The sequence below is a fragment of the Dryobates pubescens genome, chromosome 3 (assembly GCF_014839835.1).
Source record: "Dryobates pubescens isolate bDryPub1 chromosome 3, bDryPub1.pri, whole genome shotgun sequence".
Lineage (NCBI taxonomy): Eukaryota > Metazoa > Chordata > Aves > Piciformes > Picidae > Dryobates > Dryobates pubescens.
This window is the reverse complement of record NC_071614.1, coordinates 35255013-35282791: the sequence shown is the minus strand read 5'-3', so window position 1 is coordinate 35282791 and position 27779 is coordinate 35255013. Positions and strand designations below refer to the sequence as shown.

The following is a 27779-nucleotide window of genomic DNA, read 5'->3' as shown; positions in this document are numbered from 1 at the left end:
AGTCTGCTAGGAGGCGGTGATAAGCGGGGAAGTCGCCAATACTAAGCCACTACTCTGCATATTTCGCAAAGGCTTCAGGGAGTTTTTAAAAAATATCAGGAAAATAAACAACTAAACTGCCGAGCTATTGTATTCTAAACAGCATCCTTTACTGAGAGATAATTTCTTAGCGTGTGGCACCGAATTTTACTATTGATAGCATCGCTATAACGTTGAGAGAATTGAGTTCTTGTTCCTTATATACCGCAGCGAATGCTTCTAAGTTCTGGATGTGAGGGCGATCTGGCTGCGACATCTGTCACCCCATTGATCGCCAGGGTTGATTCGGCTGATCTGGCTGGCTAGGCGGGTGTCCCCTTCCTCCCTCACCGCTCCATGTGCGTCCCTCCCGAAGCTGCGCGCTCGGTCGAAGAGGACGACCTTCCCCGATAGAGACGGTACCGTTCATCGGTCAAGGGTATACGGTAGCTGCGCTCCCCTGAAAGCTCAAGGTCCATTGTGGGAGAGAGAACGTAGGGTAGTCAAGCTTCCAAGACTCCAGACACATCCAAGTGAGGCACTGCATGGGGCAGTCTGCCATTGTTTTGTGCTTTATGTGCAGCACTGATTTAAATAACCAATGTTACAGATTCACTTTATTTCTATCTCTGTAGATGGCAATGCTCAGTTTATAATTTCTCCCACTTCCACCCCCCCAGTCACCTGCACTCTTCTCTAGCCTGAATAACCCCAGCTCCCTCAGCCATTCCTTGTAGGTTGTGTGTTCCACGACCTTCACAAGCCTTGCTGCCCTCCTCTGGACATGCTCCAGCACCTCAATATCCTCCCTACAGTGAGGGGCCCAGAACTGAACACAGTATTTGAGATATGGCCTCACCAGCGCTGAGTACAGGGGGATGATCACCTCCCTGTTCCTGCTGGCCACAGCATTTCCAATACAAGCCCGGATGCCATTGGCTTCCTTGGCCACCTGGCCACACTGACAAACACTGAGGCAAAGTAGCTGTTCAGCAGCTCAGCCTTTTCCTTGTCTTTGGTCACCAGGTTTCCTTCTGCATCCAGTAGTGGGTGGACATCCTCCCCAGCTCTTTTACTACTACTATACTTATAAAAGCACTTTTTATTGTCTTCAGCGACACTGGCAACACACATGCCAGTTACAATCAGGCATCCCTGCATGTGTAAATGCATTGTTCGTCTAGGCCATCACCTCCACAATTAATTTTAAGCCACCTGAACAGTTAGCAAAAGAGGTGGGATGGGTAAGGAAGAGGGGAGGGGCTTTTATTAAAGCCAAAAAAATATATCAAAAGACTCTAGTCAGTCAATAGTTCTTCAGGAGTACTTTTATTCTGGGCAGGAGACACAGAAGGCATGAAAGAAACATTTATGGTATTTTGGAACAAAACTACTGAATAAACAAGAACTGTTATTTCTTTACTGACAATTCTACTCCCTCCTTCCATCTCAGTTCAAAAATCTCCTTTCAATATGAAATATCCTGCTCATATCAGCAGCCTTATTAGACAGAGAAATACCATGGAAGTGGGTTTTCTGGCTTGGGAATATTCTTTTGCTAACATCATGGCACTTACACAATACTTTTAGGAAAATCTGGATGACAGAAGTGAATGAGTCCACGGTCAGGCTCCTTTCTTTCCAGCAGTCATTACTACATGTTATGCATAAGCCTGAGAAAATGTAAACAGTAGAATGCTAAAAACCATTTTGCATAAAGATGCTGCTAAATATTAAACCACATAATAGTAGGTTACATAGGATAAATTCTCAGATATGCTACTCATCCAGACTGCAGTACAATAAAGGCCTACATCTCTTCCACATCTGTACTGCACACTGTGACAGCACAGTAAAATGCACAGCTCAGTCAACTCAGTCCATACTCAGAAAGAACTTTCCCCAACTTCAGTAGGAATTTATTTTAGCAAAGGCTGCAAGTGCTGCCATTACACTTTGCTGATTTTCCATAGCACTGAATTAAAACTAGCAAAAGTGATTCTGCTTATCAAGATTATTAACTTCTTTCCAAAACAGAGGCTTTAACCTGGGAAAGGGGGAGATATGCAAAACCAAATATTACATATTTTCCTTTTTGCTGGACTGACTAAAACCTGAATGCTAGTGAAAAAGTACACTGCAGGGCTGGTAAATTCACAGAGGTTACAGGCCAAGTTCAGATTCATCCTGTATTACTTTAAATATCTGGAGCAGTCTCTACCTTTAGTGGAGAGACACAGGCATCTCCAGAAGGCTATGAAGTTCACAGGTGAGCCAAATTTCTCTGGAGATGATTCTCACTCACCAGTGGTTTAACAAGTCAGGTCAAAACAAAGCAGCTCACACTTAGGTGCCTGTGGTTAAGTAGAATGAATCCAAGTCTCAGCAGCCTGGTCTTGTGACTTGTTAATCTCGTTTCCACTAGTAGGAATTAAACATATGGAACAGGTTGGTTAATTATCTATTTAGGTCCAGGCATACATGGGATAGGTTCAGAGTGTTCCCTCTTGAGCCCAATTATCCAGTGACAAATTAAATTATATCCAGATGTAAATACAGTTCTTTTTTTCCCTCATGAGATACAACTGTCATTCCATTTCTAATACAAATATACATATTTCCCTTTCCCCTCACCCAAAGACATCACCAGTGTGTGCTTCAGAAATCCAATGGCTGCTTTATTTTACTGCTCTGAACTAGCACCACTGCTTTGGAAGCATTTAGGTATGGTTTGGAGTTAGTATCTGCCATGAACAGAGTAGCTGGACACATAATGTGTCCTTGGCATGTGTAAGTCTTACATGTATGTTTTTTTTCAATGCATAGACACTTTTGCTCCTTTTTTGTCTCACTGTGAACTGAACCCATAAAAGCAAACAGTGGCCAGTGCTCCTCACAGCACTGAGCCAGCAGCCAGCTCTAGGGTACAGTTTCCTTGAAGTCCCATGTTCTTCATGGGAAGTGCTGCAAAGACCAGTGTGTGTTATCAGCCTCCAGTCCACAGTGCCAGCAAATCCCACAGAAGGAGTCACCCTGACACACTACCCATTCAATTCCTTCAAAATACCTGCTCTGATCTGTTTAGAGTGGATTTAAGTCTCACAAATACACAATCTGCCTGATCAGTTCATGAATGAGCTCAGAAAGGTGAGCATTTCTGTACACTTCTGCAGGAAAATGCATTTTCACAGCACACTTCAGCTTTGGTGGTGCTGCTATAAAAGGTGTTCTCCAGAGTACTGTTTTCTCTTGCTTTTGTAGAAGGAGGTGCAGCCAAATGCTGACTGTGATCTGAATGAATCTTTTGCTAATGGCTAGACTGGCATTCCTTTCCAGCACAGATTTAAACTGGATTATAGGGCTATTTTCTCTAAAACTTGGTACTTCATTTTATCTTATAAACAGAGTTTAACTGGTCTTCAAAAAGCTACATCAGCTCCTTTGAAATCAACCCAATTTTAGAACGTTTTTGTCAAGAGGATCAGGCAAGGTCCCATTTTTTTCCCAGTAGTACATGGGGGCCAAATCTACAGAAGCTGACATATTCTTTACATTGTAAGTGAAGATCTATTGAAGTGAAGATCTATTGAAGTGAAGAAGAATAAAGGCAGTCTTAAACTGACTCATTTCCTCTGCATTGTTTTTTTTCCAGAAGTGATTTAAAACAGTTGTGAAAAGTAAGTCAACTTCATAGATACTGTCTCCTTCCAACTCTGCTGTTGGTGTATCAGTATTTTGTTACTGTGAAACCAGCTTTATAATTGTTAATACCATCTTAAGTATTTCTTCAGATCTATATTCACAACAACAAAATAAGAAATAGAATCTGATTCTCTTTAGAACATTTAAAAGAATTTAACAGAGGTAGGTCCTCACTCTTTGTCATAACAAACAACGCCAAGAAACAACTTTGAAGCAGGACAAAAAAGCAATGTCAGAGAACAGATGTATGGAAGGGTATTTACCCTGCACTAAACAAGAAGATTCCCCAAATTTGGTGAAAGCAAAAGAACGAAGCTGAAAAGCTGGATAATGGTCCAACAAAAACCTTTTAAAGGCAAAAATAAATAATGAAAAAAAGCCTGTCACTGACTTCCAGCAGGCTCTCAATGACTGCAAAGTAGAGTTTAGGCTGTTAGTCACTCATTCCTTTGATGTCAGTACAAAGCAAATGAGTACAGGACAACCAAAGCACGGCATGAAGATGCGGCATCGCCGATATTACACAGCCTCATTTAGCACATAACCATCAGAAAATCTCTAATGAATGCCCCTTCCTTAGCACTTCCATTGCAATATTGCACCATTTTGCCTTTTTTTTATTATTCACTTTTATAAAAAAGTTGAATCTGATAAACAAAAAGTTAGATTTTTAAAAAGGCTCATTATAAAAATTTCTGATATAAAAATGCCGAACTCCCTAAGCCATATATACAAAAGGTATCAGATCTATGAAAATAACTGGACCAAATTATATAACAAAACCACTTTATACAAAAAGGTACAAGACTGCATTCAAATTAATACAAATAAAAGTACAACCCCCCCTCAAAATCTCTCATTCATAGAAGATCTCCCTCTTTTAAATGTACAGGTATATAAAATAGTATCAAATTGTCTCCTTAGTTAGCCACCACTTCCTGGGGAAACCACACTGGTTCGGAGAGTGCTTCCACGTGTCACCGGTGAGCACCGTACTTTGCGGACCAGTCAACACGCCCATGGACTGGCTGAGCTGGTGGTGGGAAAGACATTAACCTTGGTGTGCTTTTTGTAGGTGAACTGAAAGATGGCTGTCCAAGATGAGGTCTTACTGACTTCAGAGAAGCATAATCTAAATGACAAAAGAAAAGTGTCATGACATAAAGGTTCTGTGAGTAGCTGACCACACTGAACAGCAAGTGGATGCAGTCCAGATCCTCAATTCTTCAGGAAATAAGGCTCCTTTTTTAACAGATTTGCTGATGTGAAACAGTGGGTCAGACAAGGGAGTATTTATGTCATTGATCTGATAAGTGTGATTTCTGTGCCAGCTCTTGTGCCATTCTCCAGTCCCAGTGAATTATGTTGTTGATAAAAACATGTATTCATAAACTTCTCCCTAGGAAGTTCTGCAAGGTTGCAAACTGTGCTTCCAGTAAGCCAAATATTTCCAAGTAAGTAACGCAAAGGCAAGTACTCAGTGCTGCATATACACAGCATTACCAGAGTAATGAGCGAGGGACCAAGACAATTTTAGTACTATACTTACTAGAAGATGGATCCACAACTGGTGCTAACTGAACCCTCTGCCCAGCAGAGCCTACTTCCTTCTTCAGAAATGAAGGGATATAACCACCAGTTAGATTGCTTGATCCTATGGGCCCTGAAAGAAACAGCAAGGAACACTTGAGCTCAACACAATGGGTCTCCCTTACTATGAAGAGATGACTAAGATTTGCACTGATGGGTCATATTCAAGGTCGAGCTGTGTCCCTAAGATGAGCAGGAACAGAAGTGAATGACCTGTAGGATAAGCTGTGGAAACAGGAACTAGAAATAACACAGTCTAGTGTAGATGGACACTAAAGTTAGCATGTGCAGATCAGAACCATCACACATAAGTCTCTAATATTCTAGAGTAGCAGAAAAAGCACACTGTGGGAAAATGGGTAGTAAGTAGAAAGACAAAAATCTAATGATACCCTCTGCTGCTGCAAAAGAAGGAAAAACACTATAGTAAAGCCAGGAAAGAGACATGTCCTACATATATAAAGGTTCTCGTGTAGCTTAGCCATTTACAACATCCTGCATCTGGACTCTTTAAAGAAGAGTGTTCTGATTAAATTACATCCAAAATGCTAAGGGTTTTTATTTTTTAAACCAGAGTTTATAATGGCCCAAAACATTTCTTTAGGCTGTAACTCAACACAAGTTTTCTCAATCAAACATTTTCGTAACAACAAATGCAAAACAAGTACTGCACTGCGGAAGTGTAGCATGAAAACCTGAAGCCAAGGCAGACTTAGAGAGGAAATACATAGATATGATCTAGAAACACCAACCTGTTTATGTGTATCTGGTAAAACTTCATGTAAAAATCTACAAATAAATTACTTCAAATAATAGGGATTAGATACTTGAAACACCAAACACCCTCAAAACCTGAAGCAGAAAAACTGCAGAGTTGTGCTTTTTGTCTGGATTCTTTAAAGCTACAATTATTTCACTATTTAAACATCATCAGTTAATAGGCATGATGACAACTGATAGTTTTTATTTGCTTTACTCACATAACAAGTGTGGTGTGTACAGCTAGTTCAACTCAGAGCTGCTGCCTCCTCTAGGACAGGCACTCTTTGCACCAGGCTGGGCTAATGGGAAACCTGAAAGCACGACTTACAGAAAACTGGTGTGGGAAACTGAAGGCAAGATGAAGTACCTCAGGTTGAACAGACTTAAATTGTTCAACCTTCTATGCATGTGGTACTTCAAAACAGACTTTCAGGGATTCATTAGAAGAAAGTACTGTGCTTCAGTTTAAGGCAGTCTCCAAATCCAAGGAACCCAACTGATTTGGACAGAAAGAACACTGGAACCACTCTTTTTGGAGCTGGCAATGTATTAGAAATGGGTAAGCCCAAAATACAGCTGCCAGAAACTGTGGAGACATCACCTGTTATCTTTTCTTGAGTGTAAAACACAGCTTCTTACCTGAATTCATCCTGTTAATATCTCCTTCCAAACCGGAAGCTTTCCCAGGCAAACCAGAACTGGGCCAGGAGTTAGAGGGAACAGACTCTTTGTTTGAAGCAGGGACCGTGCTGTTCCTTGTGCTTAGTCCTATTACAAAAATGCAAAAATTGCCACGCTTCAAATCTCTGTTGGTCCACAGGCCTGCATTTGTTCCACCTGAAGCACAGTCTCAGAGCAGGTGTCTGGTTCAGGGAATGTCACTGAAACCTTTTCACTCTTGACATGCTTCTGGGTTACCTCCCATCCTCTCATACAGGAATGCTACAATAAATCATAGTCCCTAATCCTGCAAGATGTGAGTGGTTCCTCTAGTATCAATGGCTCCTTATGGACAGGAGTCTTACCTCAAGGCTGCAAATATTCTCAACTCATAGAAGGGTACAGAACTGTGCTAAGTAAATTAAGGCCATGCTTCATATGAAACAACATTTTACAACTTGTAGCCAAGCAGTGACAAGATAATCTGAGAGTACATAATGGGAGATTACGTTTCTCATAGCATTGTACTCTTCTTTGGTCTCTCTACTGAAACCACAGTTTGCAAACAGTTTGCAGTAGAGTCCATGTGTCACACATTACTTGTATTTCATATACATCCTATATTTAAGCAGAGTATGTAGCACGAAGGTTGTGTTCACAATCAGCAAAAGCAGGCTTGGGAGCAATGTGTCTCACAACCTGCTCCAGTAACACAACTCCTATCTACCAAAACTCTACTTCAGTGATCCAATTTGAAAGTCATTTAAATTAATGGTTTCAGGAAAAAAAGACTTGAGTCACAATACCTTCCAGTTTACATACATAATTTTTAAGTATTAGTACTACAAGTGAACAGCTAACACTGCTTTTGTGAACAGAAATTATGGAAGAGGATACATTAATATTCAGCTCATTTTAAACAAAGGCAGACATGCTGTTCACCTTCTGTATTTCACTCTGCTCCAGTGCTGGTCTCTGTATAGCAGAGGTTAACATGAAGACAGGCATGCTTCCTCCATAGAGACATGGATTTGCATTCTATTTAACTCCAATCTACAGCAAAAGATATTACCACTAATACTTAGTTTCTGTTGTTCATGATACTACATAGTCACAAGATAAACCTAGGGCACTTTCTTTTCCAGTCTGGAGAACCAGTCTTACCTTTAGGGAAACAGGGAACAGCTTGGCATATTAACAGACATCTTCTAACACACTTCTAAGTATAAAAGAGTATCCCTCAGGATGAAGAGGTACTGACAATCTTGTCCTTTCTTATAAGCAGTGTTTATCTCAATGGCTAGATTCCAAGAACATAGTTTGTATCATGGCCATCTACACTAGCAGAGCTCTTGCTCTTCTCATGTTCTTTAAGCAGTAGGCTTCTCCTCCACAAGCTCAAAGGATAAAGCCTTATGCACCAATTACTATTTCATACTGCCATTGGAATTACAGGAAGAAAAAGAAAGAAGTACTTTTTACTCACCAGGTAGGTATCTGGAATGCCTCAAGTAGTGCTGCTTTGCTGCAGAAACTCGCAGTGTGGGAGTGTCCTGCCGTGGAAAGGGTGCGTGGGAAGGTGCACTGTTGCCAGAGCCTATGGCATCCAAAGGCCTCAGGTCCAAAATGCTTTCAAATCTACAACCCCAAAATTGCTACATTTAGTCCAATTCTTATAGCATGTGTTTATCCACAGTTAGCCTTCTCATGTCCATCCCATCTCCAGGAATCATTTCCTCATACTGTGTTTGCTACAGTGTAAACATACAGACAACAGGGAATGTTTTCAGCCTGAGGCCATGCAAGCGCCCCTGAAAATCAGATCTGCACTTCTGGTTCCCTTAACTACTACTTTTAAAGTATTTGTAAATTGTTCAGTTAACTTCTTCTCTGCTGTGTATGATCCATGGAAACTTCAGCTTAGAATCACCCAAAAGAGTTTATTTTATGTATAGAATATGTCAAAATGATTTGTATGTCAAAGCACATTTTCCAAAAGTAGCTTGGAAAGACTTCAGCAAAGCATCATTTTCAGTGGACAAAAATGAACGAGGAATTGTATTGAAGAGTGCACTATCTATCACAATATGTGTTGCAATTCAAAGGTCAACATTCAACATGCAGCCAAGGCAAAGAGGAGAGAAACAAGCTGCATGTCCTTTCATCAGCCTGCATATACCTTTATGTTTCTAGATCCACAGAAAGCATAAAGAGCAACATTATGAAAAAGGAGGTGAAGCACATGGACATAAAAGAAAACAACTTTCCTACAAAGAGTTTCATCACTCTGCCTCTTCTTGTTTTTCAAGTCCACCCTTGTGACAGAAGAGTTAAAATCAAGGTCATCCACATCATTCCAGTCTTCAGAATTCTTTGCTGTTCTAGCAAGATGTCCCCATCTTCGCCTAGTCTTTGGTTTAAGTTCACCATTTATATTCTCAGTCCCAGCAGACGTTTTCTGTTATAAAGATTGGTAAGAAAACTTGGTGACGGTAACAAAGAGGACGTTTTTTTGCTGTTTCAGAGAGTAGTAGTTGTAAGTAGAGCTTTAACAGCAGAATCCTGAATCTTTCATCAAACATGGTAAGAACACATTCTTAAGCCTATGTAGATGTTATTATGTATCTTTTACATTTCATAGACTCATATAATCATAGAAGGCACTGGATTGAAAGGGACCTCTAGTCATCTAGTCCAAACCCCATGCAGTAAACATCTCCAACTTGATCAAGTCGTTCAGAGCTCCATCAAGCATGACCCTGAATGTCTCCAGGGATGAAGCCTCATCATGTAAGAAATTTCATTTTGTAATAAGGTCACTTGAACTGAGAGCAAATTTCTTAGCTCTCAAAACCATTTCATTATAAACCTTTTAAGCAATTATCTTACACTCCATTTTTATTTCTTGGCCAATCTTGAGGGTACAGAACTGCATGCACATTGATGTTTCCAGAAGCCTGTGCCTAGACATTTTTTAAAATGCCCTTTTTTTTTTTTGCAGGACTGCAGAGGTACAAATTTGTCTTTTCAGCCATTTAGGCTCATCAGTACATTTCAACCTTGTGTGACTGTGCATGGCCAGTATGGACCCTATTTGAGATTGATCTCATGGCAGCAGCATTCACACAGTCTCACTGTCTGTCCTCTTGTATCATCAATAGAAATGGTAAGTTCTTAATGCTGCAAGAATTTGTTGTTTCCCATGGCTAGTACAGAACCTCAAAGGGACTCTCAGTCATATCAACCTCCTTAAATGGATGAAAGCAATAGCCCTCCTCCCCCTCATTTCTATACTATTTAGCTTAATACTTTTCTCTCTGGCATCAATCCCATTAATATTCTGACCACTGTACATTCTTTTTACTCCTATGAAATCACAATGTCATTCTTTAAGTGTTGCTTTACAACAACAGAAACCCTAAAATGTCTCTGAAATGAGTAAATGACCTGCTTGTTTTACAGCGGTTTGATTTAGATTTCAACAGAGTAACATCCAGTTTCTACCAGAAAGTTCTAACTACTCCCATTTCTTGTCCTTTCAGTAAATTACAAGAACCTTGAATGAGAACAAGAAAAAGAAGCAAAATTAGTGGAAAAAAAATAAGGCAATCTATCAGGAAGCATATCCTATGCTAGATGGACTTTTACCTGCTGAGGAATCTTATTGTGAATTGCTGGCAAAAGAACCTGTTTAGACTTGTCCTCCTGTAGGTAGTTACTGTGCTCGACCCCCGAGTTGTCTGTCTTGTGCAGGTACACCAAGTGCTGAGAGGGCTGGCTTTGTTGAAAAGGCCTTGATGAAATGCGAGCGTGAGGTTTTGGAGGAGGTTGGGCTGGAGGGACAGGCTTAATATGCGAAGACGATTTATTATGCAGTTCCTTTTGTTTCCCCAGTTCCTGAATGCCCAGGGCATGCCCGACCTGGAAGTATGGATACCGAAGTGCCTAGAACATAATGAAGATGTTAGGACCCAACTTAGGAAACCAAAGTTTTTAACTTATCTGAGCCCTAAGAGACAGTACAAATTTGATTTCCTTTTTTCTGGGGCAAGAAACAGCAGAAGACCCATCTCTCAACACTAGATTCGAATGAGCACAATTCACTTCAGAACAATGCCGCAACAGCAGCAAAGTTTCAACAGATAGCAAGTTATCAAATCCCCTGTGGACTTGTACAAAAGGAAAAGGTTCTGCAGAAGCAAGGTACTTAATCATGTATATGACATCTAGAGGCATGTTTCATTATTGTAGGAGAAGGGCTGTTTTCAGATAGCTTTGGAAGACTATAGGGAAGATTTGCCTTTGCTCGAATTAGAGAGGGCTATGTTTTGTCTTTGACTCTGAGGGTAATGTAAACAACTTGTAACTGAAGGAGAGAAGCTGGGCAGAATCTGGTTGGATGTGTTAAAATATTGTTTTGTTATTTTGACCTATTGTATGCCTTAATTACACACATGCCAGTAGAAAATGACCAATTGAGATGTGACATGTGCCTTCTGATAGACTATATAACCTTGCTGTATAACATAATAAATGCCTTCACCTGCTTACATCTTGTCCTGAAAGCACGCTCGAGGTAATAGAAACATCTGTACTATTACACATTATGTGCCATCTCTGTGTCTGTGTGCACATCTGTCCTCAAAGATTCAGCCAACAAGACTTGAATGACCCCACAAACATCCTGTCTCTTCTATGCTCCAATTCCAAGACTGAATCAAGTGAAAGTACATCCCTTACAAAAATTAACCTCTTTTTTTGGAAGACATTGTGGTAAAAATACCTTTGTCTTATCTTACATGTAATTAAGGAGTTGTCAGTAAAGAAAATAATTAATCTTGCTGTTTCAAGAGTACTCAACTTCCCTTCCCAAAAATCTTTCACTGAAAAAAGCTTCCAAAAGCTCAGATTCATCATCATATTTGTACCTTACTGTAAAACATTTGTTAATAGCTCCTGACACCAAGTTGTAGCCAGTATTTTTTGCTTTTCATTAACTTTGAGAATTCTTTTATCTATTTTAAACTGCTTTAGAGCTTCAACAGCTTTTAAGCTTTTTGCTGCAACTTGTACTGGAGGTCTGATATAATCACAAAGACTCAGCTATGGCCATATTGAAGATGAGTCAGATTTGAACCCACAATCACACATTTTTCAAAAAGTGTCCTGTTCATTTCATTAGCTGGGTACTGCCACTACAGCATAGGTACCTGAAATAAGTGGCTACCAACAACAACTGGACCATGAGATGTCCAATACTGGTGGCTTGTGCTATGCTTCTGTACAGGATGTTTGGACATATCTACAGTGCAGCTGAGCTGAGACTGCTCCTGCAAACTGCTCTGTATAAATGAGTTTATCCAGGCAACACTGGGCTGGATGAGCAGACAGTGAAGTGGACTGAAAGCTGGCTGAATAGCCAGACCCAAAGGGTGGCTGCCAGTGGAACGAAGTCTGGTTGTAGGCCAGTAGGTATTGGTGTATGCCAGAGGTCAATACTGGTGCAAATACTGCTCAACATGACAGTGGTGCACAGTGCATCCTCGATAAGATTGCTGATGACACAAAACTGGTAGGAGTGGCTAATAAACCCAAGGATCATGTTGCCATCCAGAGGGACCTCATCCAGCTGGAGAAATGGGCTGATGGGAACCCCATCAAGTTCAACAAGGGGAAATATCAAGTCCTGCATCTGAGAAGGAACAACTCCATGCTGGAGTCAATCACATGGAAAGAAACTTTAAAGAAAAGAACTTGGTAGGCACCAAGTTGAACATGAGCTGCCAATATGCCCTTGCTGAAAGTAAGGCTAATGGTATCCTGAGCTTCATGAGCACAAGGGCCGCCAGTAGGTTGAGGGCACTCTACTCAGCACTGGTGAGACTACCTCTGGAGTGCTGTGTTCAGCTCTGGCTTCCCCAGAAGGAGACAGACATAATGGAGAGTCCAACAAAGGCCACAAAGATGATTAAGGGACTGGGGCATCTGACACATGAGAAAAGACTAAGTGAGCTGGGAGTGTTCAGCCTGCATAACAGAATGGCCAGGGGAATCCTACTGAAGTATGCAAATACTTGAAGAGAAGGCGTAAAGAAAATGGAGCCAGGCTCTTCAGTGGTGCCCAGTGACAGGACTCGAGGCAATAGGCACAAACTGAAACACAGGAGGTTCCCTCTGAACATATGGAAACACTTTTTTATTATGAGTGACTAAGCACTGGCAGAGTGGCTGGACCAGATAGCCTCCAGAAACTCTAATCTCAGCCATGCTGTGATTCAGTGATATCAATAGCAGGGAACAAACAGCAACACAGCCTTCAGCTGCACATCCTACCTGCGCTCTGCTGCTATTCACAGTGACTGGATTGTACTTCATTCAGATTTACTTATACACACTACAGTCACACATTTGATCGCTGAGCACACATTCCATGTAGCTGATGCCTGCAAAAGACTGACTACTCTCTTTGAATTAATCTCCTTTGTCTTGCAAGTTGGTCTTGGCTTTTGCTCTTCTCCCTTCTAAGGACTGCACACTGAGCAACTGCAAACAACTGTCTACAAAAGGTGGCTTGCAGTGACAGGAAGCATCACATGCAGACGTGAGAAAAAGAAAACAAAACCAAACCTGACTAGCTGTCGGCCGCTTTTTGGGGTCCCACTGCAGCATGTCCCTCATGAGCTGCACCGCTTCACTGCTAGCATTAGGTATGAGGGTTTTTAGGTTGTTAGGTACACATTGAGGCCAGTGAAAATTCATGGAGGCTGAAAGTTGGTAGCCTTCAGGCCAGTCGTTCTGGAAGAATGAGATTTCCAATCACAAAGAAAGTTCAGCTGTAAAATATAGTGACCAAAGCATACTGACATATACTCTCCTATCAGAAACAGAGGGTGTCCACTCAACTCTATATTAAAGATATTATCTATATTAAAGATTTCAATTGAAATTTTCAGGTCAGACCTCTGGTGAGAGGCAAGTCTTGCTTTATGTCACATTAAGTCAAAATCACAAATGACATCAAGAGATAGGAGTCTTTCCACGATTCCAGTTTCTAGCCACTTAAACCACACATTCACATGCAATATGCAAGAGGAATTTCTGCCCAGTGAAATCACAGACTAATGACTTTGTTTGAAGTTCAGGGGTCTATTTTTCCTCCTCTAAATGCAAGAGTTTATAGCATAATTACATACTGCTTATTTCAGAGAAAGGAAGTTTTAATTTAGTTTACTCTGAGATCAATTCCATACTTATGCTTACTGCTACTGTGCCATTCTGTACTGTAGAGCAGCTCTAGTGTTGCAATGTGGATTGTCACTTTAGCTACCTTCTTTGGTGTCCCCAAAACTTGGCAAATTTTGAATATAGTATCAATTTCACTGGCGCCTGGGAAGAGAGGCCTTAGTGTGTAAACTTCTGCCATAATACAGCCAACAGCCCAAATATCTATTGGGGAACTATAGCTGGTGGATCTCAGAAGAACTTCAGGAGCCCTGTACCTGCATGGGGAAAAAAAAAAGAAACAAATCCCAATAATCAACACATTCAAGTAGACATATACAAAACTGTTTAGCTACTCCCTCATTGCTGTTAGGAGCAAGCATCCCTTAAAAAACTCCTATCCCATACATCAGACTTCATTTGTTTCCCCTAGAATGAAGAATTAAAATCTACTTTATCTTTTGTAAGCTCTCTTATGCCTTCCTGACATGCAGCAATTCCAGCATGTCCCACCTGCCTTATCAGGTTCCCTCTTTGGTCCTGTGTTGAGGCTGTCTGTAAACTGTCCTTCACTAACTGAAGTGTTACAAGTTATGCCAAGCTTAAATAAAAGTTTCATAAAGAGGAGGCATCAAAAGTAGTATTAGATTCAGCACAAATTTACTACTTCTTTAAAGGCATGATGGTAATTTTCCCACAATGCAGCGATGTTAGCACTTACCATCTTGTGGATACATAATCAGTGTAAGGTGGTCTAGATCGGATTTCTCGGGCTAAGCCAAAGTCTGCTATTTTCACAAGTTCTGGTCCCATGCAAAGGAGATTTTCAGGTTTCAAGTCTCTGTGAAAGAACCCTAAAATTCAAATGAAATACTGATTTATATTGCAATGCCATCACCAGCTGTAGCCTTTATTTTCTACCTGGATTGTTTTGCTTTAGTTCTTACTGTTGAAGCTTGACTAGCAGAATACAGAGTTCAAAGACTTATGTGACTGACAGAGCTGGTCAGTGCAACTGTTTTCAGTCAGGCTGCGAACAGCAGTATGTGAGCTGACCATCATGTGACAACTCAGAGCATTTGGTTAGCTCCCTTTCAAGTGACACTTCTTTATCAAAAATGTGCACCACTTAAATGTTCATTTCATTCTACTTGTGTTGAAAGTCTACAGAAAAGCAAACCTCCACACTAAAGTATCAAATGTAAAAGCTAAATGCTGTCAGTAATTGGAATCTCTCATACAGTGCTGGCTTTTTGCTCATTCTGTTTACTAAAGTTTGTAATGTCATTGTTATTATAGTCATTAAAAAACTTACAGAGAGTCTATCTTGCTCCAATTCAAAATGTTTGAATTAGCTAAAACATAACCTACCATGCTTATGGATAAACGCAAGCCCTTGCAGGATCTGATACATAATATTCCTAACTGTAGACTCAGGAAACAGTTTGTTTCTGTGGGATAAAAGGAAAAGGAAGAAATAAATATTAATGATTAAGTTCACACATCAGATTCTGCTATGTAAGGAACTGAAGATAAGAGGTAACAAGGACAACAAAAATGCTAGATATATTTTAAGCATTCTCATGTAGTTTATTTTTCCAATAAAATTTGCACAGTATTTGCAGAACTACTGGCATCACATTAAGGCTATACAGGACAACAAAATTAAAAAAGGGAAAAAAAAGCACACCAAAACCTGAACAAACCTTAACAAACCTGTAGGTCATGAGGCACACTCCTCAAGACAGCATTAATTTAGTGCTTTTCATGAACTGTTTCCTGTGGTGTGTCTTCTAGTGAATATACAAGCCATGCTTTTACTTTCCCTTATTATCTGAAAGCTGATTTGTTCCTTCTTTCTCTTCTGTTGTCTGAAACAGTCTCATTTGCTACCACTGGAAACAAGAAACTCTTCTCATAGTATTCAGGTGAGTAGATTAGCCACCCTGCAAGGCAGTTTAATGACAGCTTCTCTCACCAAGAGAGGATTCTGATCAAACAGCTCTGTAGCAGCTGCCTCCTATGCATGCCAAACACAGCGTAGATGGGTTGGGGTGGAATGAGTGACAATTTTATTCAGAAAGAGATGAACAATGAATGAAGAGGATGGTGTGGGCCTTATTTAATTTCCTGAGCTCAATTTCCCTAAAAAAAACCCAACCAAAACTCAAAACCAGCTGACCATCACATATTTGTGGCGACAGGTGTCCTGTATACTAACCCGTTGTCAAAGAAGCCAAAATTGTTATGGTGGCTCCAGCTATGGAGTCATGTATTAACAGACTGAATTCATCTGTTTATTCCCCTGTCACTGCCTGCAACTGGGAGAAGAGACAAAAAGATAACCTGCGCCCCTGAATTCCTCACCACCCGGCCCAAGGCACAAAAGTCTCTTTTGATTGTTTTTAGACTACCAGTCATAGCCTGCTCCCCACCCAGGTGGAAGATAAGTAAGGGATAGTAATCTGAAAGCCATCAGCTCTTCATATCTGCTTGCTTATTTTTTTAATTACAGCAGAAATAGAATCATGTTTCCTCTACAGTACTTTTGAGTAAGGCTTAGCTTAGACTTTTAACTATTAGACTTTTTAACTAGACTTTTAACTAAGACTTAAGGAAATAAATCACATTCTTAAAGGCCCGATTTATACAATGTCTAACTAGTCCAGGACCTAGCTAAACTGTAGAGAGTATGATTAGTAGCACACTAATTATCACAAAAAGGCATCTGCCCATTTTGTTTTCCTAAGGAGGTAGGATATATCAAGCATTTTTAAGAAATTCCTGAAGATAACTGGTTGGTATGTTATGCACTTGAACTGTTTTCTCAAGGTTCATCATTCCATATATTTAACAACCAGCAGCCATACATATGTAACAAACTCAGATGAAGTTGTCCTATACCTGTGCATGCTTAAGTAGTGTTTTCATTCTTAAAAAGGTATTTTATGTAGTATTCAGAGAGAAATGCTGTAACAAAAACCTTATTTTATTAAATCAAGTAAGATTACCATCATCTCCCAGGCTGCATCTATGGTCCATGGAGAGAAAATGGCCTCCTCAGACAGCAATTCAAAGATGTGAGCTATTTCGCACCAAATTATTCTCTGGAGGACACCATCATGGCCCAAAGGCTAAAATGAGCAGTTTAATAATACTCCAGCAAATATGAAAAACCTAGATTTTTTGAGAATGCTGACAAAATAGGTAGTCCTTGGAAATGTCAGTTCAAATTAAAAGGAAAACCACAACCTCTAGAAGCGATCCAGAAACTGAGCTTTCACAATTAGTATTTAAATCATTCTCTTAATTTTTTCATACATTTAAGGAAGCTGTAAGAGAAGAGGTGGTAATAACACTAATTATTAGAGAAAGCACTGCTGGATGGAGTGCTTCTCTAGAAAGGAACAACACCTCAGTGTAAGAGCTGTGAAGTCTACAGTTCCTAACTCTCAAAACAGAGTTTTGCTTATCTGCCAGGCTAATCTGGGAAGGAACACTGGAAATTCTCACTAAACTTTCTGAAATACGCTCAGTAAGAGCCACAGCTCCTACTGCAGCACACAGCTGTAAGCCATAGTGATCTATCCCTAAACAAATGATCAAAAGTCAATTAACAAGGGTGCTAAAAGCACATTACACAAGACATTAATATATATCAGGAATGGGTAATGCCATTACATACCTTTCTTTCATTAGCTGATAAAGATTTTCCTTCATGTACTCAAACACAAAATACAGATGATCATTTTCCCTGATAACTTCTTTCAACTTTACTACATTGGCATGGTTTAATTTCTTCAAAGACTAGAAACAGAAAATGCAAATAGGATTTTACAAGGGTCTTACTCTAGTGAAAAAGATGAAAGTATCACTGATGCAAAAGACTTGGCTTTAAGAACTCTTCAATATTTTATATAATCAGACAGCTCTGAGAATGAAGACCAGATCTCCAAATACTACAACCCACGTATATAGTACACACATCAATTAAATGTGCTAGACATTCAGAAGCCAGCTATCTGGCACCACAGCAGGCACCAAAACAATCCCTTTTTCTCCATAGGTCACCTGGCAGAATTCATACTCTTCTTATATTTGTACTGGCAATAGCCAGGTTAGATTCAGGACTATACATATATAACCATGGAAATTCTTCCCTGGTATTGTGGATGAACCCTGGTGAGAAGCTGAGCTCATTCATGCTCCTCAGTGGGATGGGGAGAGAACTGGAAGGGTAGAAAGTGAGTTAAAGACAGTTTAATAGGTGAAACAAAAGCTACACACACAGGCAAAGCAAAACAAGGAATTCATTCACTGCTTCCCATTGGCAGTTCAGCCATCTCCAGGACAAGAGCTCCATCATGAATAACAGTTACTCAGGAAGACAAACATCATCACTCCAAACTTCCTCCCCTTCCTCATTCTTCTCCCAGCTGTTATTGCTGAGCCAAGTATCCTATGGGATTTCCCATGGATTTCCTGGGGTTAGCTGCTCTACCTGTGTCTCCACCCAGTCTCTTGCCCAGTCTCAGCCTACTGGCTGACAGGGTAGTGTGAGCGCAGAAAAGGCTTGAGGTTGTGCAAGCACTGCTCAGCAGTAACTACCACATCCCTGTGTTATCAACACTGGTTTTGTCAGAAAAACAGAACATAGACCCATACAAGCTGCTATGAAGAAATGAACTAATTTCATACTTGTGTCTTCACCCTTCCTTTAGATTTTCAGTGCATTCCACATTTCTGTTGTAGCAACACAGCACTAACACATGCTACTATAAGAAAAGTGACCTACGTTTACTGTATGTTTGCAACAGTGATAGTAAGGACTCGTGCAATGGGCATGAGTTCTCAAGCTCTGAAAAACAAACACAAATCAGCTCCAGTTTTGTGCTTGTTCACTCACACACCACTCACTGCAAAGAGGAAGCAGCTCTGTACAACCGAATGATTTTTTGTAGAGCTACAGAATCTTAGGAAGAATTAACATGACTACAGACACCTTGTTTGAATGCAGCACCAGGAAAGAGAACTGTTAATGTCGTATGTCACCACACATATTGGGGGAAGCTTTTGATAAAAAAAAGTGGAAAAAATTTGATGTTAGTAAGGTCCTGCACCTAGGCTGGGGCAATCCTAGGTATCAATACAGACTACGGGATGATGAAATTGAAAGCACTCCTGCAGAAGAGGACTTGGGGGTACTGGTGGATGAGAAGCTGGACATAAGACAATGGTGTGCTCTTGCAGCCCAGAAGGCTAGTCACATCCTGGGCTGCATCAAAAGAAGCCTGGACAGCAGATCAAGTGAGGTGATTCTGCCACTTTGGTCTGGTAAGACCTCACTTGCGTACTGTGTCCAGCTCTAGAGTTCTCAACACAGGAAGGACATGAACCCGATGGAGGGGGTCCAGAGGAGAGCCATGAAAATGAGTAGGGGGCTGGAACACCCCTCCTATGAGGTCAAGCTGGGAGAGGTGTAGCTGTTCAGCCTGGAGAAGCCGGCTCCAGAGATACCTAACAGTGGCCTTCCAGTACCTGAATGGGGCCTACAAGAAGGCTGGAGAGGGACTATTTACAAAGGCTTGCAGTGATGGTTTTAAATTAGAGAAGAGCAGTTTTAGACTGGATGTTAGCTTCAAGTTCTTTACCATGCGGCTGGTGGAACACTGGCACAGGTTGCCCAGGAAGATAGTTGAGGCCCCATCCCTCAGAGATCAACAGGGCTCTGAACAACCTGACCTAGTGGAGGATGTCTCTGCTTACTTAAGGGAGGATGGACTAGATGACCTTTGAAGGTCTCTTCCAACCCAAACCATTCTATGACTCCATGATAAAGTCAGATATAGAATGAAACAAGTACCTTAACCTCTCGAAGATTCATGCATTCTTCCCAGGAATAAAACTTTCTCTTCATTCTACAGTATTAGAAGGTAAAAAAAATGATTAATGCATGTTCACTATCAGCTGGTCTTAGACCTGTAATTATCACTACACCTTAACAATTCAGTTCTTCCATCAAAATATAAAGTGTTATCTCCTTTGTGAAAAAAATAATAAATCTCTAGACAAAGTACACTCTAATACAACTCAGAAGTTTATGCTATTACACAAAATTGTATGTTTTGCTGCAAAAATTTCAGCGCATTCGACGAGTAGTGGCACGCTTTTTCTTTCCAGTACACAATGTGATGGAGCCTTACTTGTAAAAAGGACAAGGGTTATGACACTTATGAACAGCTTAGACTGTTCTGAAGCAAAGCCAGTGAAGACCCAATTCAATCACTTCACTAGGTCCCAAATCTTATAATTCTTCTTGCTCCTCTTCTCTGTTTTGATTTCTCTGTAGTTTTAATATCTTTTCCCTCCAAGTTGTAGTTCTTCATTCTTCATCATCCAATGCTCCCCTGTGGCAATGCCAGCAACAAGCGGTGTGAGCAATCTGGCAGTGCAGGCCTAGAGCCTGACATGGTGGTAGGCCATGCTCAGCATAAGTACAGAGCCAGTTATCAGCGTACCAAAACAGCGCTGTCTTGCAGCATGTAACTAAAGCAAGGCACTGGTAGCTATAAACACAGCAAGTTATCTTGGGACAACAGGACATGCACCTGCATCAACAAACCTTGTGTGTCATCAGTAGTTGGACCAATAATCTATAATAGTGTGATGTGTGGTCACTCATAGGGAACCAATGAGTCCATGCCAACAAGGCACTCCGAGTTTATATAAGGTGTAGAAGTTCCCTTGCTACGCACTTCTGCCTTTCCTATCCCTTCTTCTTCCATGCTTTACTGTGCTGTACTCTCACCATAGGCCTGCGCCATAGGCCTGCAATACTGGAACAATAAAGGAACGATACTAGATCATACTGATCAGCTGTATTGATTCCAATCTCCGCTGCCAATACTCCCCATGTTTCTCTCTCCCTTATGAGTCACACCTACCATGCCAACTGCTTTTTGAATTCTGCCCTTCCTTTCAAGGCTGTAAGCGACTCTGCTCTAACAGAAACAAACTGTATGGTAGATCTGTTCTCTCCTAAACCAGCACATAATCCTGAACATAGGATTTGTTTGTAATATATGGTCCTATTTGTTCATACGCATTTTGATGATGACTCAGTTCTTTCACACACAACTCCATGCTTTAGGTCCAACAGGACAAAGGCTCACATGCACACACAGACACACGGAAGAGCATGGATTAAACTTAGAAAAATACCCAACTGCTTCAAGCCTGGATTTCAGAGGGAGTTGGGAACCTTTGGAAGAGTTAAGTCTTTGTCAGACTTTAATAATAAGTCAGTATTACTTGTCATTATAGCAGGTTTACAGTTTGAAATCAGCTGTCATCATTAGAATACTTTAAGAACTACAAGCACTTCATTTTGTGAAGGGGTGTCAATTTTATTTTATTTTGTTTTGTAACGCTTTTGCAGTTACTGTCTTGTGCTAATTTCTGGTGTTAGTAACAGACAGGCATTAATGTGTAAGCTAAGACAGCACCATCTTCTGGTTTTGTTCCAAAATTTCTGGTTTCTACCGTGTTGCAAAAGGAAAATCAAAGACACCTCTGATAAGATTTGATACAAGAGAAATACTCTCAGCACAGAGAATTTAGAAAGCTGCTAAATCTAGCTATCGACTATTCACACAAAACAGCATTGTATTGAAAGCTCTTTTGACAAATATGTCCCTGGGTCACAGCTGGAATTTCAGGAAGGAGCCTGCAATACTTCATCACTGTCTCTCGCTACAACTAGGACAAACAAGTCATTTACAAACTGAGGTCACTGCTGAAGCAGCAAAGAAAATGAACTGGATTTCTCAAGGAATTTTAAGAAAACACTAAGCTGAACAGACTAATATGTAACAGCATATAAAGATATGGAAAATGGACAAATGAGATCCATTGTATTAATTATCACTTCAATATTAATATTAAATGTCAAACCATGAAATGGATGTTCCATGTAAGCAACAGGGCAGGGGCTGCAGACTCCAAAGCAAATTTGCAGAATATTCTAAATGATATACATAATACATGTTTGACTCTGCATAGTAGCAGATCGGTTACAGCAACCCTTGAACCTTCTTTATCTTCTGGTGGAGTTTTGCAGCATAGAAGGCTTTGCATGCTGCCCCAAGCAACTTTAAATACCAATGTTGTGTGGAATGTGTGTATTCAAACAAGCACAACCAAGTGAGATGGACCATGTAAAGGAAAAGCGTGTGCCATCCACTGTTAAGTAACAAATGATAGTACTTACTTTTTAATGGCTATTAACTCTCCAGATTCAATGCTTCTCCCTAGGAGGACAGAGCCATAGGTCCCATCACCAAGCTGTCTGATAGTTGTGTACCTATTCATGATGAGGATACTTTAGCTGCAAGTGCATTTCAGTCCTTAGTGTTTCCTGTGTTTCTTCTCCGAGTGTAACCAGTTCTTTCTGTGGCAGCATAAATATAGAGCACTCAGGACAGTGTCAACAGTTGCAGGAATCATGTTTTCAAGACTTTGGTCTGAAAAGCACAGAACATAATCCATTTGATTTCTACACCCTTCCAAGATGACTTGTTTTACAGACTCCGTTCTCCTCCAAGAGATACTCCATGCAAGCTTTGGACAAACCCTTGTCTTGGTCGCTCACCAGATTCCAGACTGCAGGTGACAGGGTATGTTCCCCAAATCCACTCTTAACACTAAAACCTAGAGGTACTTTACAGCAAGCTTGCAGGTAGCCTTAATGGGAGAAGCCACTGCTAAAAGCAGAAGACACAGTCTCATAGCTTGGAGAAAACAGGTTGCTACCAGAAAAGTGAAGCATTACAGTAAGACAGAAGGAAAACTGCTCTAGCCAAATTATCAGATATGCAAGTGACCATTTCACAAAACAATTTCCTGACTTTCCATAAGGTCTTATGTTAGACATATAGCCATATGTATTCCTTTAAACAATCTTTGGAGAAAGAATATTATATTCATGTCAGGTAAGACCAAATTAATTTCACTACAGTAGCCCAAAACATGGATCAGTCTCTAGAAGTACTGGCTATATCAAACACACCGGGTGATGTCTCAGACAGGCAGGAGGAATTGCCCTCTACCACTACCCATTTCTCATACTACCCATTTCAAATACTTACTACAGGGAACCAAAACTGAGTACCTTAAATTAGAGGCCTAATTCCATATTTTGTACCGCTTGTCAAGGAACACAGAGCCTGTCCAGAAGAACAGCACTCTGGAGTATCAGTTTCTTTTTGGCTGGTTTTTCAGGTTGTGCACCTGCCTAGTGTCAAGCTATGTTTAGATAATGTTCTGCATCAGTGTTACCTGGTAAATAACTGGATGGCAACTCAGAAGCTTTGGCTCCCAGGCCTTCATTCAGATATGTGCTGAAAATTTCAAACAACGACAAAACCATGCATGGTCTTGTAGTCTGAGAATGTATTATTTATTAGTATACAAACAAATCATCTTATACAATAACTTCAGATAGAAACAGATGGGACTTTTCAGCACATACTCTGCTAATGAGAGAGTTCTCAAATTGTAATCAGAACAGATGCGATGGCTCACAATTCGTGGACCATTATGCTGCAGCTGGTGTACCATTCACATGTCCCCTTCCAAGAGATTGTGGAGAGGCTGAAGGCAGATCTTATCACTCTCTACAACTACCTGAAAGAAGGTTGAGGAGGTGGGTGTTGGTCTCTTCTGCCAAGTAACAAGTGACAGAAGAAGAAACAGCCTTAGGTTGTGCCAGTGGAGGTTTATGTTGGATATTATGAAACATTTCTTTACTGAAAGAGTAGTCAGGCATTGGAAGATTGCTCAGGGAGGCAGTGAAGTCACCACCCCTAGAGGTGTCATAAAAATGTGTAGACATGGCATTTCAGGACATGGTTAAATGGCCGTGGTGGTGTTAGGTGGATGGCTGAACTAACTGTGACTTTGTATGGAAATTCACTGATTCACAGTGAAATTGATTTTAAAAATCTATTTTACTCTGCCAGATTTATTTCCTGTCCTTTTCACCTTCTGGTAACTGTCACCTTCAGCTCTAGCAATGAACTAAAGCATGACCCGCATTCTGCTTCACTTAAACACAGTCCCACCGGTATCACTGAAAAAAGCACAAGTCTCTGACAAACAGTTTGCAGAGTGACAGCATATATAATCCAGACTTGATTCTAATCTAGAACTAGAATCTAGGCAAAATCATTTCGTTAGAGGATGTAAATATAAGCTACAAAACTATGTTGAAGGTACTATAGAGAAAAAAGTAAAAGCCTTATGTTTCACTGTATTTTGCGTTAAGACTCTACCTCACCTATAAACATTTCCCCCCCCCAGAAATCGACCAGCAAATCCCTTTTAAAGGAGAGCTTAATTTAACACATCAAGAATACTTTCTGACTCTTAAATATAACTCGAACTTACTGTTTTGCGATGCATGCTTTAAATAAGTATATGCTCCCGTTTAAAGGGCTGCAGTGTCGAGAACTTGAAAGCGAAAACGGCCAACGCTGAAACACGCAAACAATAAACAATCTGCAAGAGCCTTTTAAAATTTGTGTATTTTGGCAACAACCTGGAACTGTTGCATGCTTGCAACAGGATGCAGAGAGAAAGGCGCGGTTTAAAGCCATGGGTTTCAATCGAGGTTGCCCCAGCAGCCGCTGTTTGTAAGCGAAGGCTTTGGGAGTTCCCCATGAGCTTCAAACCAAGGCAGCAGGAGCGGTGGCAGGCGTTAGCCCCGTAGCAACCGGAAGACCAGGGCAATTCGTGAGATGGCGAGGAGGCGAGCTACAGGCCCCTGTGCCTGTCCGCCGCCACAGGCCAGACTGTAGCTCCCGATAGGCCTTCACACCGAGGCGGTGACCGATTTCCCGCCTGGGCCCCGACATACGCGAGCAACCTCAAGAGGAGAAGCGGATGCCCCCGCGGTCATCGCCGTGCCACGGCGGTACTCACCGCGTACAGGTTTTCCCTCCTCCGGCCAAGGCCCGGGCTGCGAAAGAGGTGCGAGAGGCCCCTAATGGCGACACTGGGGCTCCGCAGCCCCCGGCGGCTGCCACCGCGGCCCCCTCGCTCAGCCCGCACTGCCTTGGACGAGCTGCGGCCCAAGGCGGCCGCGGGCCTCGCTCAGGGCGCCGCCGGTCACCGAGCCCATGGCGCGACCCGCCGCGCCCCCTCCCCGGCCGCTCCCCGCCCGACTAACGGCGGGGCTCCGCGCGGGGGGATCACGCCCCACGACAGCGGCCGGGCGAACCGTAAACAAACGCCGCGGCCCCGCCGCGCCGCCTGGCCGGTTACAGCGAAGGTCCGCGGGCTTGGCAGGCGCGGTCTCAGCCCCGGGGAGGGGTTTAGGGGTCTCACATACACAAACTGCCAGTTGTCGCGGGGCGAGACAGGAGGCTGGGAGCATCTCGGCAGTACCACTACCAGAGAAGGGATTATGGCTGAGCTGGGTTTTAAAACGTCATTAAAAAAATATTAACAGTCCCCCGATGACTGGCCTCTCTCACATCCTCGAGGGCGGTTACACAACAAAACTGGAACGCGAAAATGCCAAAATGTGAACACACTGCAAGAATACGGATACTTCAGCCGCTGCCTCTGGAGTTTTTAGTTTTCATCATCTTCATCAGAAGCTGTCTATATGGTCAAGCCAAGGTGGGGCGGGGAGGAGGCAGAGAAAGGTATACAGGAGCTAAAACTTTGGCCCTGAGCAATCGATCATCATACCCAATTGCGTAAGTCTTAGTTTCTTTTTCACCGTGTCCATTACAGTTTTAAAAGTAAAGCACAGAGTTACTTCACAGCATTTGCATGGCAGGGTGAGGTGGTGGCACAATCCAGGAACTGCCACGCTCAGCTCCTCCCCTGGGGGAGGATTTTACATCAGTGAACCCTGCAGTGCAATACTGTTATTTCACAAGATTTAACATATTATTGTGAGAAACGAGCTCACTGCTAAATTTTACAACCAGTTTATTATAAAATAAAGGCAAAACCAGTGCTGGGCACATAGCAGGTTTGCTAGAGGTGCACCATAACAACATGAGCTTATATAGACATCAAGCATACATTTTCATACATATCTCCACAAATCCCTTTACATTTCCCAAGCACCCCTCTCCATCAGGGCTGGGACAAAACTTGCACTTTTGACCTGGCCAGTCTTCAGACATCTCAGCCTCACCTTTCTCTCGCAATACACATCCCACACAACAGACTACGACCAACCAATCAGCCCGAAGATCGAACCCCACAGTCCCCAGCAATTCCCCTTGCGAAAGCCAAATATTACAATTTCTCACATTGTTTAACGTATTTAACATGCGTTCATTAAAGACAGTGCGAAGGAAATCCCCAAAAGCTCCAGATGCCCCGACTCCCCACATCTGAATTGAGGCTAATCTTTGAAAATTTTAAATTTCTTGAATAAATAAATAAAACAGAAAAATGAAAGAGTCAATGAAAGAGTCAAATTTCCCCCTAGGGACTTGCATGACTTAGTGAAGCCAGAAGGAGCACTCCAAGCTTACTGATGCACTGAAAAGAGACTGTTACTCTTAAGCCATCCTTATTAGATCTCATGCACAAAGGCCTATCAGTACCTAGTCAAGGGACAGCTGTGGTACTCTGTTTATCTGTTGCTAGAGGTAGGGCTTCTTCATGCCCAAAAGAAGAGACACACAACCAAGTAGGAGAAAAGCCTGGCAGCTTTGACTCCAACTCCAGTCCAGAAGCAGTATTGAAGAGAACCAGTTGTTTCACCCCATCTCAAAACCTCAGCTACACTGCTTGTGAAATCAGCTATTCACACAGGGTCTGCCAGAAGCCAAAGGCTTCCTGAGCGCCATCTCACCTCCAACCACCCAGTCAGGGATCGGCACCTAGGCTGTCAGAAGCCCTGCTGCCCCTCACACTCTCTTCAGCACAGAACACCTCTACAGCCACTTAGATTTGAACCCCACTGCTAGTACCAACTGCTGCACCCCTCTAATTCCCCTGTCCACAATCACTTTACCCATAGCCTGCTTCTCCTGCAGGAGCTGTTATCTGCCCATCTCCAGAACAGGCACATGCTCCATTTGCTCCTAAAAGTATTCAGGGCTTCAGGTATGCATAAGCCTGCACTGGTTCTAAGTACAGGCTGATACACATGATTTTCTCCTAGAACAAGAAAGAACGTAATACAGATTTTAAATTGTGAACCTCGTAAGGTATATTGACAGCACATAATGACTGTTCTCGGAACTGGATGGGAAAAGGACAGGGGATCAGGATATTGAGTCAGTAACATTGCTATCTGTATAGCCACAGTAACAACCACTTCTTTGTTAAACGGGTTTTAATTTGCGTGTAAAAACGACCAGGGCTGTAACAACGCTGCAGTCAGAGCGGAAATGGCAGCTCCTACAGAGCCCGGCTCCAGCTGAGGGGCCGCACCGAGAGGGCAGGAGGCCGGGACATTGCCGCGTTCCCTCCGTTCCGGGGTTGGAGCGGCACCAGCGGAGTGTTCGGCCGGGCCTCAGGCGCAGCGGCAGAGAACGGGCACCCTACCCACTCCACCAATCATCAACACGGCCTGCCCAGCGGAACTGCACTTCCCTACAGCCTCTACTCCGCGGCCGGGCGGGATCGGCCTGGGAAAGCGCCGCTCCCCAGCCGCCACAGCCTCAGCCCGACTGGGTGTCGCCTGGGAACTACATTTCCCAGCAGCCAGAGCACCGTTCTCTGCAGGCGAGACAGGCGCTCGGGGCCGCGATGCGCGCTGGGACGCGTAGTCGGTGTGGCTGGCGCCCGTGCCT

General features: G+C 42.1%; 1 protein-coding gene across 6 annotated transcripts; it reads right to left on the bottom strand.

The window, feature by feature from the left end:
- Positions 1-3597: 3597 nt before the first annotated feature.
- On the bottom strand, positions 3598-25167 carry CILK1 (ciliogenesis associated kinase 1). 6 transcript variants are annotated; one of them, XM_054179959.1, is made up of 15 exons: positions 24934-25167; positions 24400-24485; positions 22223-22475; positions 19817-19871; positions 17639-17760; positions 15325-15404; positions 14675-14807; positions 14060-14231; positions 13360-13527; positions 10381-10677; positions 9006-9190; positions 8219-8376; positions 6712-6840; positions 5270-5383; positions 3598-4852 (listed from the first exon to the last, which is right to left on the bottom strand). In XM_054179959.1, exons 3-15 carry the CDS (start codon positions 22321-22323, stop codon positions 4698-4700), a joined length of 1869 nt encoding a protein of 622 aa, XP_054035934.1. In that variant the 5' UTR covers positions 22324-22475; positions 24400-24485; positions 24934-25167; the 3' UTR covers positions 3598-4697. The 6 variants fall into 6 exon arrangements, with proteins under 6 accessions (XP_054035934.1, XP_054035936.1, XP_054035933.1 ...); XM_054179961.1 differs by having other exon boundaries at positions 22223-22402; XM_054179958.1 differs by lacking the exon at positions 24400-24485.
- Between the last annotated feature and the right edge of the window lie 2612 nt (positions 25168-27779).

Bases quoted from the DNA above. Each gene is read 5' to 3' on its own strand.
- CILK1 (XM_054179959.1), bottom strand. From the start codon at position 22,323: ATGAATAGGTACACAACTATCAGACAGCTTGGTGATGGGACCTATGGC. The intron at 17,761-19,816 runs GTACTTGTTTCA...TTCTGTTTCTAG, and splicing joins TGAATCTTCGAGAGGTTAAG to TCTTTGAAGAAATTAAACCA. The intron at 4,853-5,269 runs GTAAGTATAGTA...TTTGTCATTTAG, and splicing joins AGTTGTGGATCCATCTTCTA to ATTATGCTTCTCTGAAGTCA.